Source organism: Chelonia mydas, chromosome 3 (genome assembly GCF_015237465.2).
Source record: "Chelonia mydas isolate rCheMyd1 chromosome 3, rCheMyd1.pri.v2, whole genome shotgun sequence".
NCBI lineage: Eukaryota > Metazoa > Chordata > Testudines > Cheloniidae > Chelonia > Chelonia mydas.
In genome coordinates, this window is record NC_057851.1 from 101,149,547 (window position 1) to 101,165,158 (window position 15,612).

Genomic DNA, 15,612 nt, shown 5'->3' on the forward strand with positions numbered 1-15,612 from the left:
AGTGTATTATTTTTCTTTTAAGAAAATGGGGGAGCAAAAGGAAAGAAGGGGGGTCCCTTGCCATGCTGAAATGTAAGCCAAATGAAAAAAAGGAATGAATGCTACCTGAGAAATATTTAGTTTGATTAAAAGTCCTCAAATTTAATAAATCATATCCGTGTGCAGCAAGATTCAACTGGTGTGGAGTGGACAGGAGAATGGAGTATGTCTGACTGGTATTTCAATTACATTAACTTTTATTTAGTAGCTAATACACTTGCATTTCACATTTTGAAAGATGTGTGAGGCATTTCACAATGTTGCTATTATCGTGTGCAATGGTTTCTACTCTAGCTAGTTCTTTGATTGCCTCTTACCTGTTGTTGTTTGAAAATATTAACAAAAAGGAGCTGTTAATTCTGTGTATATAAATAAATTCTATTCTGATGTCAATATCAGTTTCTGAGCTGATAAAATAAGCTGGGAGATCAGGTGGACGTGCTGCATCAGCTCAGGGGCCCAATAAATGTCTGGCTGACATCGAAAGACCAATCATGTGGAAAATGTGATTAAAGACATGACATAAATAACAGCCTGATGGCTAAAAGGGTTTAATGACTCATTATATCGTTTGTCCAGAAGGTCTCTCTCTCTCTACCTGGAGAACAAAGTGATGACTAGCACATAAAGAAGGTGCCAAATGCACGCATCATTAGCTTATAGCCAAATGTAAATCAGTTCAGCTCAATGACCCTCAACCACTGCAGAGCAATAGATTGTGCCTGGTTCTTTTAATTCACTGTAGAATCATCATTTATAGAGTCAACAAATTCTTATTGTCCTTTAAATTTGCCAGCAAGAGGAACTAACAAGTATCTTTTTTTTCTAATTACATAACGGTGATGGTGTCCAATACCGCACAGCATTGGTAACTTGGAAATGAAGAGTCTGTGCTGTACTGGACAAAGCCCAGTGAGGCTTAGCATAATAGCTAGCCTTTATCTTCGACCACTTCAATTTTAATGCTGCCTTCATTTATATATATATAATTAATGCAGTCATTACATTTAATGAGTAGGGTAAGTACAGACTGTTTTCATTACAGCTTTAACAGGTCATGAGTGTAAGGAAAATAAAAGATTGTCTCACGTAGTATGTATGCTCTGCAAGGTTCTCCCTCATTCATCGGGTTTTAGCTCCATTCATTGTAGTCTTTCCTCAAGGAGTCCATTTCCATTTGCAAACGCAGGATGGAAAGTGGTCTGGTGCTATGGGAAGGGTGTGGTCTTTACTGTGAAATTTGCATACATTGAGAGAGAAGGTTTGGAACTGCAGCTTTTCTGGTTTATAAGTGAACAAACAAATTCAGTCTGTATACTTTGTAAACTCCTGTATTCAACACACTTATGTATGAGAGATTAACAGCACTATTACCCTTGTATGCCATCTCTGACTGCGTTGTTCTTGTCACCAAGGAGTAAGGGGTGGGGTGTCTGTGTTTGAGATTTACCTTTCTGAAAATGTTAATATCTCTTACTAGAGTCTTTGAATATATTTTTTTACTAACCAGATTGTGTAACCCAGAGGTTCCCAAACTTTTACATGGTGTGGGCTCTTCTTCTTTTCAGAATCTAAGCCAAGGTGGGGAAACTTTTTGGCCCGAGGGCCACATAAGGGTATAGAAATTGTATGATGGTCCATGAATGCTCACGAAATTGGGGTTGGGGTGTGGCAGGGGGTGAGGGCTCTGGCTGGGAGTGCGGGCTCCGGGGTGGGGCCAGATATGAGGAGTTCAGGGTGCAGGAGGGGATTCCGGGCTGGGGCGGGGGGTGAGAGCTCCAGCTGGGGGTATGGGCTTTAGGGTGGGGCTGGGGTTGAGGGGTTTGGGGTATAGGAGGGTGCTCCAGGCTGGGACTGAGAGGTTCAGGGGTGCAGGCTTTGGGCAGCGCTTACATCAAGCGACTCCCGGAAGCAGCAGCATGTACCCCCTCTGGCTGCTATGCGGAGGCGCAGCCAGGCGGCTATGCTGCGTGCTGCCCTGTCCGCAGGCACTGCCCCTGCAGCTCCCATTAGCCACTGTTCCCAGCCAATGGGAGGTGCGGGGACAGCGTGCGGAGCCCCACAGCTGCCCCTACGTGTAGGAGCCAGAAGGGGGACAAGCTGCTGGTTCTGGGAGCCGCGTGGCCCATGGGAGCTTGAGGGCCGGATATGGCCCACGGGCCGTAGTTTGCCCACCCTGATCTAAGCTAACAATGAAAGTTAAAATATGTAAAGACACTTCCATGCAAATAATTGTTGTATCTTATGGTTGCAAAAAGGGGAGGATAAAGTCCCAAGTGGTCATAAATGAGAGGGGAGTGATCTGCAAGATAATTTCTCTGTTAACGTGGTTTACACTGTGAATGTTTCTGGACCCAATTTTGGCTTGCTAAGCCATCACATTCTCCAGTCTTCAGGTGTTTCTGTCAAGAAAGGAGATGTAATAACAATCAGATTTTGCTTTATTTCCACCCCAGAAGTGGCTCCCCAAGGCAAAACAACCCTTGGACAATCAAATTTAAATTCCAGGATATTTGGGTTTACCCAGTTTCCAACAAAACCAAAGTGTGACTCAAATTTTCGTGGTGATGGGAGGTGAGGCAGACATAAGTTCCTGAAAAGATGTATATTGATACGTTTATATTGCAAAGGCTGCCTTCTACTCATAAAATTAGTGCTCTTTTTCTTTACTGCCTAGAAGTGCCTTGTGCTTATTTATAGGCATTTTATGTGCTAAATATAAACCCAAATACTGCCACAAAGCACCTTGAATGTTTGTATGTTTTTACAAATGGCAGTTACTAACCAGAAAGAATGGTAAGTATTTGGAGATTGAAAACTTTTAAGAGGGGGAAAAATAAGGTGCATTAATTAGCATGTGTATTTTCTGTACATAGCATGCCTTTAAAAAGAAACATATATAATTTGGCATATGCTCAGTGCAATACTCATTGCCACTTGCACTACAAGCTATTAAAAATACATAATTTGCTTGCTTGTTTGTGTCAAATCAAATACATGTTAAAGCGAGGTGGGCATCTTCATATGAAATATTATCTAACTACATGTCAATTCCTCTGTCTTGTGCTAGGTACGCTTGATTAAATGAACTTCTAATTTTGCAAGCTGTAGGGAAATACCATACCAAAAACGTGTGGCCCTTTATTTATAGTGTGTGCCAACCAGGATAAAGAATTATCTACAGTACTAGTGGCTATAAAGTATTCTCAAGTAAAGTATTCTGTGGTAGAGATTGTCAACAGCTAAAAGGGTGTTTAAAAGTAGAGCAGGAAAATACGTTAACTTTTTTTCACAGAGGAACAGTGTACAGTAAGAGATTTGAGAAAGATCAAATCATATCAAATAATTTGATATGCCAAATTATATATTTTTCTTTTTAAAGGCATGCTATGTTCAGAAAATACACATGCTAATTAATGCACCTTATTTTTCCCCCTCTTAAAAGTTTTCAATCTCCAAATACTTACCATTCTTTCTGGCTACTAACTGCCATTTGTAAAAACATACAAATATTCAAGGTCTTTGTGGCAGTATTTGTGTTTATATTTGTGTTTAACTTAGATTCTTGGCATACCTGAAAAGCATTTTATCTCAGACTGAAAAATTTAAATTGGAGACTATGGATTTCTTGCAGTCAGTTTTGTTTAATTACATTCTAGCCTTTGCTATGTGAAAATGGGCTTCATGCATATATTATAGCCCTATTGAGTGACCTTAATGAAAGCTATATATATCCTAATATTTTACATTAATACTTTGCTGGATCATCTGTTTAAATTTATTTATTATGACTGAATAAAACTGATTGAATGATCATTTTAAAAATCCCTCGGAGGATTGTTTTGAAAGTCAGAACACGTGGGTTCTGCTCTTTGCTCTACCTTAGGCTTCCTGTGTGATTTTGAGCAAGTATCTTAACCTCTATCTGCCTCCGTTTCCTCATTTGTAAAAAGAAGAATAATACTTACCTCCCTTAAGCAGTTTTGTGAGACTGAATTAATGTTAAGTAGTGTTCTTTGGATGGGCAACACCATAGTAAATGCTAAATTCTGTTTGGGTTTTGCTGAGATACTGTACATGGATATTTGTGTTTATGGCTTTTTACTGGTAACTTCTTCCTTCAGTGGATTAAAACCACTTTTATCCAGTTTGTTCCTATGTAGCGACCAGTTATAGTAAGGTCAGATTCCTGACAGTAGTATTTACCAAGCCAGTTTCATTATTTAAGTAAAAACCTTTCAGCTAAAAGTATTTGGTTCTTTGAAAACTAATTTGAAGCTGTATTGCCTTCAGGACAGTTATTTTCGTTAATCTTTTAAGTATCTAGCCTTGCTGAATTGTGACCATTCTGTCTCGGCACAGTCTGGCATTGAGTGCACTAACTGGTTCTTGTCTTGCTGAACTTTATGTACTGTGGGTTATAGGTTTGGGTGGAAAACAGCCTTTGACAAAAAGCCAGCATAAAGCCAGCGCATCATTTAAGTCTAACGTAAACTTTAGTCCCTTAGTGGGACTTATGTGATATATAGGCATTGGCCAGCTCTATGAACGGGGATGAATTTTACACTTGTGTTTAGGATCTCTTTTTAGGAAACTTTGGGTGAGTGCATGGATGTTTAATTATCTTCATTTTTTATTTTAACAGGTTTATAAAGTTTAAGGTGAATCAAGTAGAATACACAGACAAGTCTGTGTTCAGTAACCACCCAATAGACCAGCAAAAATCTGTTGTCTAATAGCGGTGACTTGTTACTAAAAGTAGAATGAATAAATGAATGCATTTTTATTGGAAACTTTTGGGGATCTTTGGGTTTGCTTAATATTGGAATGCTAGTTAGTGATGACTTTTAATGAATATGGTTGTACTTGGTATGCTTCAAACAGTCTTTAACCTTGTTCTGTCCATCTTACAAATGTTTATCAGCCCAAGTTTTTTTTTTTTTTAAAGGGTAATGTTTTATTTGTGAGTCCTTCTCCCTGCAACTGAGCTGGGGAAACGGGGAGCCAGTTTTGGCTTTAGTGCTGACTTTTCCATTGGGCAAAGGGCTCAGTAGTAAGGTCACTTTATAATGTATTATTTTTCCTCTCTGAAGTAGTGCCATCCATTGATAATACTGTTTCTGGCCGGCACCAAAGCTGAATACGCTGCGCTGTGTTATCTCCAGATTACTAGGTCAAAAATAATGGCTATTTCATATGGTCAGGCATAATTTTTTTTACCACCAGGAACATTGCTTATATTCTGCCAAAATTATTGTTGGCTCAATGGGCTGGTTTTCCAAATATCTTTGGTCCTAAAAATGCTTCTTTGATTAACTACAAAAGTAATGGACCAAACTAAACATGTATTTGTGGATTGATTCTCTTACAAAAATGGGAAGTGTCTTGTTAAGTAATGTGGGTTGCAAAATGTAGCTACCTCTTAAAATCTCTATTATCTGATGGAAAACATCTTTCAAAAATAAAATAGCTTTTTCTGGGGTGGAAAGCCCATTATTGTATCACTGAGATATTTAAAACCCAAATGAAATGTGTCCCACTACAGCAAGTAAAATTAGTAGGGCGGGAGCTATTTGATCACATAATCTTCAGTGAATCCTGCCTTATGTAGTGAGAACCCCATGTGTTACGTGTTCTCTGTAGACATACTCTTAGGCCCTTTTGAAAATTTTACCCCATACCCTTTTTACAAAATCTACTCAAATTGAGAAAGCAACGGAGGGTGCTAGTGATAAAAACAAAGCTAGGTGTTAGGTTTGATTATCTTGTTAATTAAATGATAAAACCCTAAACATTTCTTGTGTGTGTCTCAATGAATCTTGTGTATAATTAGTCATTCTTGTTTGGACTGTAAGTGATTCATGCCAGGACCTATGTTTTGTAGAAGGCTGAGCAAATTATTGTCACTTTTTGTACTGGTAATTTTGAAGTATTTCAGAGTTATAATGGGAAAACTCCCTTTGGCTCATCAATGATTCCTTTGTTTCAGGCGATCAGACTTTAAGAATTTGGGATGTGAAGACACCAGGAGTCAAAGTAGTGATTCCAGGCCACCAGGCTGAGATCTTGAGCTGTGACTGGTGCAAATATGATGAGGTATAATGTGTTGTGCTAAACTACAGTAAACATTCCTAAGTGAACCACTTTTCTTAAAGAGTAAAGGTCTTTTACTACCACATCAATGTTTTTTCAGCTCTACTGATGTGCGAGTAACAATCATCGATGAAGTGAGCTGTAGCTCACGAAAGCTTATGCTCAAATAAATTTGTTAGTCTCTAAGGTGCCACAAGTCCTCCTTTTCTTTTTGCGAATACAGACTAACACGGCTGCTACTCTGAAACCTGCCATTTTCTTTTTAGACTGTACACTGGGAACCTCATAGGCTGTATATTTATCATTGCAGTTTAATAGTAACCCTGTTCTAATGTGTCTGCCTGTGTTTTTTTTTTTGTTTTTGTTTTTTAATCAGAATGTGCTGGTAACTGGTGCAGTTGACTGTAGTTTGAAAGGTTGGGATTTGAGGAATGTACGGCAGCCAGTATTCAACCTCATTGGCCATACCTATGCTGTAAGGAGAGTAAAAGTAAGTTTAGTTCTTCCTTACCCTGTCAATGGACTCCAATTTCTATTAAAGTGTCAGTGATGCACACAGTATATATGTAACTAAGAACTAGAAATAAAGAAGCAAGTAAGAAGGTACCCAAGATTTTTGCTTGTTTAATAGTTCACAGACTAGTTATTCTCAGAGTCCTTCCTAATGGTCCACACATTCAACATTTTGACATTCAAAACAAGTTTTTGGGGTGTTGTGAATGAGTGTAGCTTCAAGAGATGATCTTTCATTGTAAAGGGCTCCACAGCACAAAAAACTTAAAGAAAGCCTGGTCAACTTATTCTTCATGTAGTTTCAGCTGAAAACAATATACTCCCTCATTTCTTTCTTAAATTGTGTTATATTATTGCTGTTTGCTGTTTAACAGCGACTTCTTTCCACTTTAGAGGTAGCAGCATTTGTGCAGAATAAGGCTTAGAGCTTGCTAAGTGTGCATTTGCGTGTATATGAAAGGGCTGGAGGAGCCATAGGGATGAAAGGCACTAATAAGGGGCAACAAAGCCACCACAAAATTAAGCTTGCAAATGAGCTTCCATTATAAGCCCAGTTTTTCCTCCCTTTCTTGGCATTGGCCTCAAAATTGGTGGGTTAGAACTGTAGCAGAGGTAGAACCTTCCCCCATCTCCCAGTTTGAAGTGAATTAGCTCTGCACTGTGGCAGCCTAAAAGTAGAGGGGTTCAGAATTTTCAAGTCTGTTTTCCTTCCCACTTTGTGATATCTAGGGCACAGCTCTCAAGATTTTTGACAGGTTCTTAAGATATTAAATAGTAATAGTACTATGGCTCATCAGCTTTGATGAGTTATTCTTGATTCTTCAAGAGCTTCCAACTCCATGACTACACCTCCACATATGGAACAATGTGTGAGATCATGGGGACAATGAGCCCCCTCTTTTGTTGCTTTCAAGTCTCCTGCTCTTACTATTCATGCTCTTACTATTCATGCCCATGGGAAAGGAGCACTCCTGCAGACTATAGGAAATCTGTAGGGTGGTGTGGGGGTGGAGTGCAGGAGGTGTCCTTGCCTTTTCTGTGTCCCAACTGAGGTCTTCATGAGGGAAGACTCCCCAGTGAGCCTTAAGAGTTTGTTAACCCACCTCACAGGTCATAGGAGGTTCCTCGGGAGCCACCTCTAGGTCTCTGTGAACTTCAGTATGTGTTTGTCCTTGATGAGCCCTGTTTGGGCTTGTCAGGAGGCTGGCTAGCTTATTTTGACTTGTAGGAATTGGGGTTTGAAGTGTCCCTCTGCCTCCCCCTGATTTGACTCTAAGTCTCACAGTGGAGGAGATGGGGGGAGAGAAGCTTATGGGGAGGGAGTCTTCATTAGCTGGACACCCCTGTCTGGGGCTGCGGTACAGCAGAAAGCAGAGAGAGACCAACCTCTTTGCTGACCTTAAGTCTCCTGCCAGCTGCACATTCCAGCCCTTCTTGTGGATGGTAAGAGGAGAGCTCCAGTCCTGTGGACATGAGGAGGTTGATGGGGAGTCCCACCCCCCTTCATCTCTTAGCCACTGCAGGAAGGGAGCCTTGAGCTTGGATTCCCCCTCTAGGTTTTCCTTTGAGAATCAAGGGAGATCTACTGCATCAGGATTACCCCTCCATGGTGGATGAGAAGGAAATGTGGTTAGCAGATCAAGGGAATGCTTTTGTCTCTTTCCAACACCATGACTACACTTCCACTCGTTTTCCTCTATTCCATCCCCACACCTCTCAGTAGTGCATCTGAGGCCTGCGGGACCAGGTCTCCTCTTTGGCAGATCTTGGGACCATTTAGAAAAGGAAATTCCACACATACAAATCTTTAAAGGTAAAGTAAATTACCAGGCACATCAGTGATTAGTATGTATACTACCTTTCAAGGATTTGAGATTTTTGTTAGAAACCTAGGAAATTCCCTGTTAAGATGCCAGAGCTGCGATGGGCAATTTTATCCTGTTTCTCTTCCCTCTTTGTTGCAGTTTTTTGGACGTGCTCATCTCCACAGTCCATGCCAGAATTTAATCTATAATATGCCCTGCATTGTGGGGAAATTTATTAGGCTATTTTGTGTAACTGCCAGTTTTCAAACTTCACTCTAATCTTCTTAATAAAGGAATTTCAGGACAAAGTGTGGCTTTGGTGCCAGCAAAATCTATCTTGTATGTCCTCTGAAGTATGATACAAATTTGGGGATGTCTCGCTGTAACTGAGCTGGAAAAACCAAAATGGTCACACAGCTTTACTAAAACATTCTTTATAGCCTGAGAGCACATTCAAAGTGTCAGCCCAAAGTAAAGTTTAACAGCCTGCTATATGACTATCTCAAAGGAAATACCTAATGGAAACCTTGTCAGGTCCTTAATTTATAGTAGTGCAGCTGGGAACCACTATAATGAAATGGATTCCTACCAGTATAGTGTAGCTGATTACATATTGTTTAAAGCATAATTGCTAAAGCTCAGTGGTTAAAGTAAGCACACTGCTTTGTTACAGTGTGTTGTGGTACTTTCCTAAGCAGTCTTAATAGTTAAGTTATCTTCATTATTTATTTCTGGAAAGTTGGTAAATGTGTACCTAAGGTTTTTGCTTTAAGTACTTTTTTTCCCTTTCTTGCAGTTTTCACCATTTCATGCAACTTTATTGGCCTCCTGCTCCTATGATTTTACTGTGAGGTACAGTGTCTTTTATTACACACGAGTAGGAAGAGAATCTGTTTTTGATTGTCTCATGTATAAGAGATGGGGTGTGTTTGTTATGCCAATAGAAAAATGTTCTAAACTGGGCACACTTAAGTGTTCGCTGTTGGGATTATTATTCATGCTTTCCGTTTTCATGAGCTGGCTACAAATGCATGGATTCTTCTCTATTTAAAGATTATTTCAGTGGCCCTTTATGAATGATATCTGCCCTAACAGATGCTGCTTGTGAAAGTTTTCCTACCATTATTCTGAACAGGATTTTGTCTAGTTGTAATGTGTTTTTTTTTATTAAGGTAGCAGCAATCGCTTCATTGAATATATTTGGGTAACTTATCTTACCTTTTTGTGACTTATTTGTATTTAAACCTGTTGTGAAGGAAAACTCTACCTCCTTTTTTTTTATTTGAGGAAGCTCACTCTTGCATGCTCTTTTTCAGTACATGCCTGAAGAACTTTGATACATCACAGGCCCTTGGACTTTCATGATATTTAGGTTTAAACCTATTGAATTGTACAGTACAGTAGAACTTCAGTAACTATAACTTGGCTAAATCAATAAAACCGATTTTTTTAAGAGGACTGTAGAGAGGTGTCCTATTAAGATTTCACTCTTTACAACATATATTAATTTATGATACTACACTATGGAATACCCCACTAAATACTTAAATTTACCTCTCAAGGGTGTGTTTTGAGGTGTAATTAATTTTTATGATGTGAAGCGGATTGAAGATGTTATGTTTAATTACTAGGGCTAAATCTCTTCCCCTCCTCCTTCACAACCCCCTTCCCCCCAAAATGACATGATAGAAAACTCTTCAAATTTTCCAAATTCCTAATTTTTCAAAATCATTAAAAAATTAAGTGATGCTTTAATTTAGGTTGCAGGCTCTTTGGGTTATCTATTTTCATTGTAGTCTAGCACGAGGGCTCCCAGTTACTGATAGGAGACCTCCCAAAAACAACCACAATACAAATAATAAAAAATTATATATGTGCTATACATTCTGGTGGTGTTTTCCTAAATAGGATTAGCCATAGTCAGCTCACTCCACTCGACTCCATTTTGCAACAACCATCCTTAGCTATAATGGTACTGATACAGCATTGAGACATAATATCGTGAAAAGTTGCATCATGAGGCTGAAGTTTTCCAGGTACCATAAGAATCCATTATATATCAAAACAACGTCATGGCAAGACCATTCTGCTATACTGGAAATGCTGCAGTTTCATGTAGACTTCTTATATTTTTAATACTCTTTAGGTCTTTAAACTTATCTTATTTCTTTATAATATTTTTTATTAAAAATATGGGGTTTGTGAAATCAAAATATATAATCATTTACTAAATCATTTTGACAGGACAGAAGAAGTTGAGGATGGGAGAAGGGAGGAAAATATATATGGTCCAGAATAGTAGGGCAGTGTAATACAGTAAGCCTCTTAGCTACAGTATACACCTATATCAAAATAGTCACAAGGTATGGAGAGGAGAGAGAAGAGAGGATAAAGAAAAGTGTAGGGTGAAGTTGTCTTAAAATACTCAAAGTAAAAACCAACATCACTTAATATATAGATTCATTTAATCATCCCTCACAGAACAGAAAACCAAGATTCAATACAGGAAGAGTGGGATATATGAGCTTGAAAAAGAAACAGACTTGAAGATACGATGCCAAATTGGATGAAAACTGCATGCTTTGACCTAGAAAATTAATAAGGTGTTCTATGAGTTAAGTTTTTTAACTAGGCTAACAGTAGACTTCACTGGAGGAACAGGCTTTCAGACCAAACTAATAAAACACTTCTTCTTGCCTGGCAAGCATTTCTGAACTAGAAGAAAAGACTGAGGCACAGGGTTCTTTACTTCTTAGGTGGCTGGTTTGAATCCAGTCGTGTTGGCATTCATGAAAGGTATATTTACTGTCTGACGGCTGAAGCAATTGACAGTTTCTATCCAGTTCTTAATGGACAGGTGCTCATTTGAACTAATAGGCTTGCTTGTTGGAAATATCAGCAGAAGGGAAAGGTGGTCCCTTAAAAAGTTGAGGGATACTAGCAATTAGTGAAAGGAAGCTTAAACTTCTGGTGCCAGTGCTGTATCTGTTCTCTGGTTAGGATTCTACACACTTGTATTGTCAATAAGAAATTTTTCACCAGTTCCAAATTTTAATTTGAGCAAAAAACTTCACCATCACAATGGCCGAGTAAAAGAGTATCTGTGAACTTGTATGGAAAATCATTTCCACATTTTTCTTTATGTATGAAAATGGTCATCTAAAAGCTTCAGTGTTTTATTCTGTATTTGTTTTGCACTAACAGCAATCTAAATGCACCTGGGACAGGAGGCTGAAAATTTGATAACCCTTGAAATTATGTACTAATTGGGGAGGGGAGAATTCTTCTAACTAGACTCTCGCACTCACAGTAGCAAATGCTATAATTTTGAAATAAAAATCTAAAAATGTGCTTGCCTTCAGGAGACAGATTTAGACTGAACTCACTCATATAATCAAAAAGTAATATAACTATAGACATCAAAACCACAACATTGTTCAGAAACTAAAAACATTTCTATAGAAAAATGTGTTATTGCAAAACGCTGATATATCGGTTCATATTAAAAAGAACCATTGTTACAAAGAACAGTAAGCAATACAGTACAGCCAAACTTACAGACCTTTTGTTAAGGAGGTGCTAGTTGTGTCTCCATTGTTAAAGTTGAAATGAGTTTTGTACTTAAAGCAGGGATTTGATTTCTATGTTACGTAAGAAAAATACAGTACATCCTTTCCAAACTTACAGCGTTTACTCTGAGTATAGAATTAGGTGAAGTTTGTTTTTGGTGAATGGCTTATTCACCAAAGTAAGTAGTTTTGGTCGACCAGTTTGCAGAACAGTTTTGACAGAACTGAAAAATGGAAATGTTTTGGTAATGTCAATATGAAATGGTTGGTTTTGACATTACTGAAACACTTCAATGTTTTAGGGTGAAGTCACAAAATGGGAGGAGCGGGAGGTGGTGGTGCTTTCCTTATAACTTCTAGCCCAATTATTAGGACACTCATTGCAACGTGGGTATCCTGGGTTTATTGCTCCCCTATGCCTGATGTGGAGAAAGGATTTGAATTTGGGGTCTACCCGCATTGCAGGAACGTGCCCTAATCACTAAGCTATGGATTAGTCTGGGAAGTCTAGAAAGTCATTCACACTCTTTCCTTGGCCCAATGACTATCCATTGTCATTATGAATTACTATGGATAGTCTTTGGCCCAGAGAAAGAGTGAAAATGATTCTCTGGACTGGTGTTTAAGGCAATCACGTAGGATGTGGGAGACCCAAATCTGAGTCCCTGGTCCAGTGACTATAAAAAGCAGAACAGCTTCAAATGGAGAGAGTGAGAAAGAGACTTGCCCTAGAATATTGAATAGCCCAGTGCAAGCTCTTGCAATGTGGGAGATAAGTTCAAATCCCTTCTCCCTGTCAGGCAGAGGGAAGAATTGAACCTGTGTCTCCCACATCCCAAGTGAGAATCCTAACCACTGGGTTAAAACTTATAAGAAGGAGAGTGGCGGCACCACCACTTTCTCCTCTAGCAATTTTATGAATCTAGTCCTCCTTTTTTTTTGTTTAAATGCCCCAGGTGCAAAATGTAGAGTAGAGTAAAACGAAGCATTTCATTTGACCTGATTTGCAATGCTTTCCAATTTAATTTTTCAGAAAAATTAGAAAAAAAATCATTTTCAGTTTGCCTCCAAACAAATATTTTTCAGTTTTTTTTAAATTGCCAGCAAATTGAAAACCCCACTGTTTGTCCAGTTCAGTATAGAATAAACTTTGAGACATTACAAGTAAATCTGATGGAGTTAAGACCATTTTAAAATTAAGAAATCCAGCACCCTATGACCTCTTTTGCCTCTAAATGATTTTGAAGAGAATCATGCAGACTCCCCCAACTTCCCCTTGAGCTAAAATCACAAATCTTATGAATAGGTTATGGTTGAAGAAATTATTTTTAGGATTAACAGTAACTTTTTCATGTTACCTCATAATTCAGCTTCTGTTGATGAAGAAGCTTATCTTCAGAAAATTACATGAATTACCCTCTTTCAAAAACTTTGCTATGTCTTATTGCTCAACATGGAACTGAGGCCATGGGCTTTCCTTAGTAATATCAGCCATTGCCTCTATTCACCTGCTTCTCCCAGTGCGCTCTGGGCCTCCTGACAGCACAGAGGGCTATCATTTTCCCTCAGGGCGTCTGGCTGCACTCCCATTGGGAACTGATAGGAGGCAGTGGTCATCTTAACTGTGAGGACAGCCTATGGCCTCAGGCCTGTTGAGAACAATGGGAGATGGTGGCCCTTGTTAAAGGCAATTGTTCTTTGAGTTTCTTTTGAAGGAAAAGATTTTATGCACTGGCTTCTACTGACAGATAAATCTTTAGTTACAAAAAACAACAACCAAAAATGGAAATTAAACCTAAATATTTATTTAAAAACAACAACCCCAGAGCTTCTCAGTGGGGAGGGAGGTGGAAATGGGGTGTGTATTCCTTCGTATTTCTGTGGCATGCAAAGCAACTGGAAACTTACGTGTCTTATGTTCTGGCTGCCCTGCATTACTTCATTGGTGGAATAAAATAATCAGAGCATACTTGTGAAGCTGTTCCTAAAAATTAAAATAAGTGATTATGGCCAAAGCTACATATTTAAATAATTAGAAATATCACATGATAACAGTCCCTTTGTTTAGTGTTTATGTATGACATTTTTAACTAAAAGAAGGAAATCCCAAGACAAAAAATTTTAAGATAGATTGATGGATAAGAGAGTACATATCAGGAATTTAGAATATTACAGGAATATTATATTTATCCCTAACGTAAGAATTACAAACCAGGAAATTCAGAGTTAAGGTTAAACTTGAGAAGCCTAACACATTAAGATATGAAAATACACTTTTAGGGCACCCAAACAATTTTGACTTACTCTAGTGACACCATGAGGGGACAAAATTGGTCTTAAAAATCAGTTTAATCTGATTTGATGTTATCAAAACTTTGAGGGAATGTATTGATTCAGTCAAAAGCTTCACAGGAAATTATCAAAACGTTTTGTTTGGATAAGATCAAAGTATTTCCTTTTGACTTTATCATTTTTACTACATTGTATTTCAAACCACTTAGACTTTTATATTATATAATAGTCTAAATGAGATGTTTTGATATGATTGAAACAAAGTATTTTCAGAATATTTCCTTTGTGGAAAAATTCTGAGACTAAATTTTCATCACAATGCAGGACATAGCCAAATTTTAAAAACACAGAATTTCCAAAGGGACAGAAATTCTGTCTTTTGGCCAGCACTAATAATTAAGGGTGAAACATTGCTGATGTTTTGGTTTTACATATGTGAAATTTATTGTTTACATGATTGCAGTTTAGAGATTATACTTGATGCCTGAATTAACTGTTGTTGCTTCTAAAGACCCAACTTTACCAAACTAATTTTTTTTTATCTCTGCAACAGCATGGGACCCACCTCTCATGAACACCCCTTCTGGTCAGGTGTGCCTGCGATCTTTAAATAGTCCTGGCCCTGGTATCAGGCTGTACCCCCAGGGTTTTCTCCCTGTAGGCAATGGTTTTGCCCTCTTGGTCTGTTCTGGCCCCAGCCGGGCCACTAAGTAGTTCAGTTCCCCTTCTAAGGGTTTATGACTGTCCTTTTGTAGACCAGTTCCCCAGTGGCCTATGTGGGGACCTGGGCCAACCCACTACTTTGGGTACCAGCCATCCTAAGAATAGTAGCCATGTGCCACCATGTCCCTTTAACTACACTGCTTTCAGTGCCCTGGGCCACTTCCCTGCAGCCCCAGTCTTGGCCAGAGCTTCACCCTTACCTCAGGGCTCATCTGAGTCCCCAGTCCCTGGCAGCACTGAGTTGTCATTGGTGATGCAGTTTCCTTTGGCCAGCCAGGAGCACCATCTGCACTCCTCTAGTTCCAGCAAGAACTGACTGTCTGGCTCTGCAGCTCCTTTTATATGGCCCTCCTGGCCCCTGATTGGCTGCTCCCTGCAGCCACTCTAGGCTGGTTGGAGGACTATTACTGCTCCTTTCCTGAGATGGGTGTGGTAGGATGCTGCAGCCTCAAGGAAGGGGGCCTCTGGGCCTAGTCCACCCCATCACAATCCCAAAGACTTTAATCTGTGCAGCCTCTAGACTTTTGCCCCTCTTTCTACTTTACACTTTGTACTTATCCCTGATTAACTAAGCTCCC

The 15,612-nt window shown here is 39.0% G+C and overlaps 1 protein-coding gene across 4 annotated transcripts in view; it reads left to right on the forward strand.

Annotated features, from left to right (window-relative positions):
* PEX7 (peroxisomal biogenesis factor 7) overlaps window positions 1–15,612 on the forward strand; it is an 82,900-nt gene that overhangs the window by 22,581 nt on the left and 44,707 nt on the right. For all 4 annotated transcript variants that reach the window (XR_006289620.1, XM_037894857.2, XM_043543005.1 and 1 more), the window contains exons 6-8: window positions 6,029–6,135; window positions 6,509–6,622; window positions 9,247–9,302. Coding sequence is in view for 3 of the 4 variants with exons in the window: in XM_037894857.2 (XP_037750785.1) it covers window positions 6,029–6,135; window positions 6,509–6,622; window positions 9,247–9,302 (277 nt within the window). In the remaining variant the exon portion in view is untranslated. The remainder of the gene's footprint in view (window positions 1–6,028; window positions 6,136–6,508; window positions 6,623–9,246; window positions 9,303–15,612) is intronic.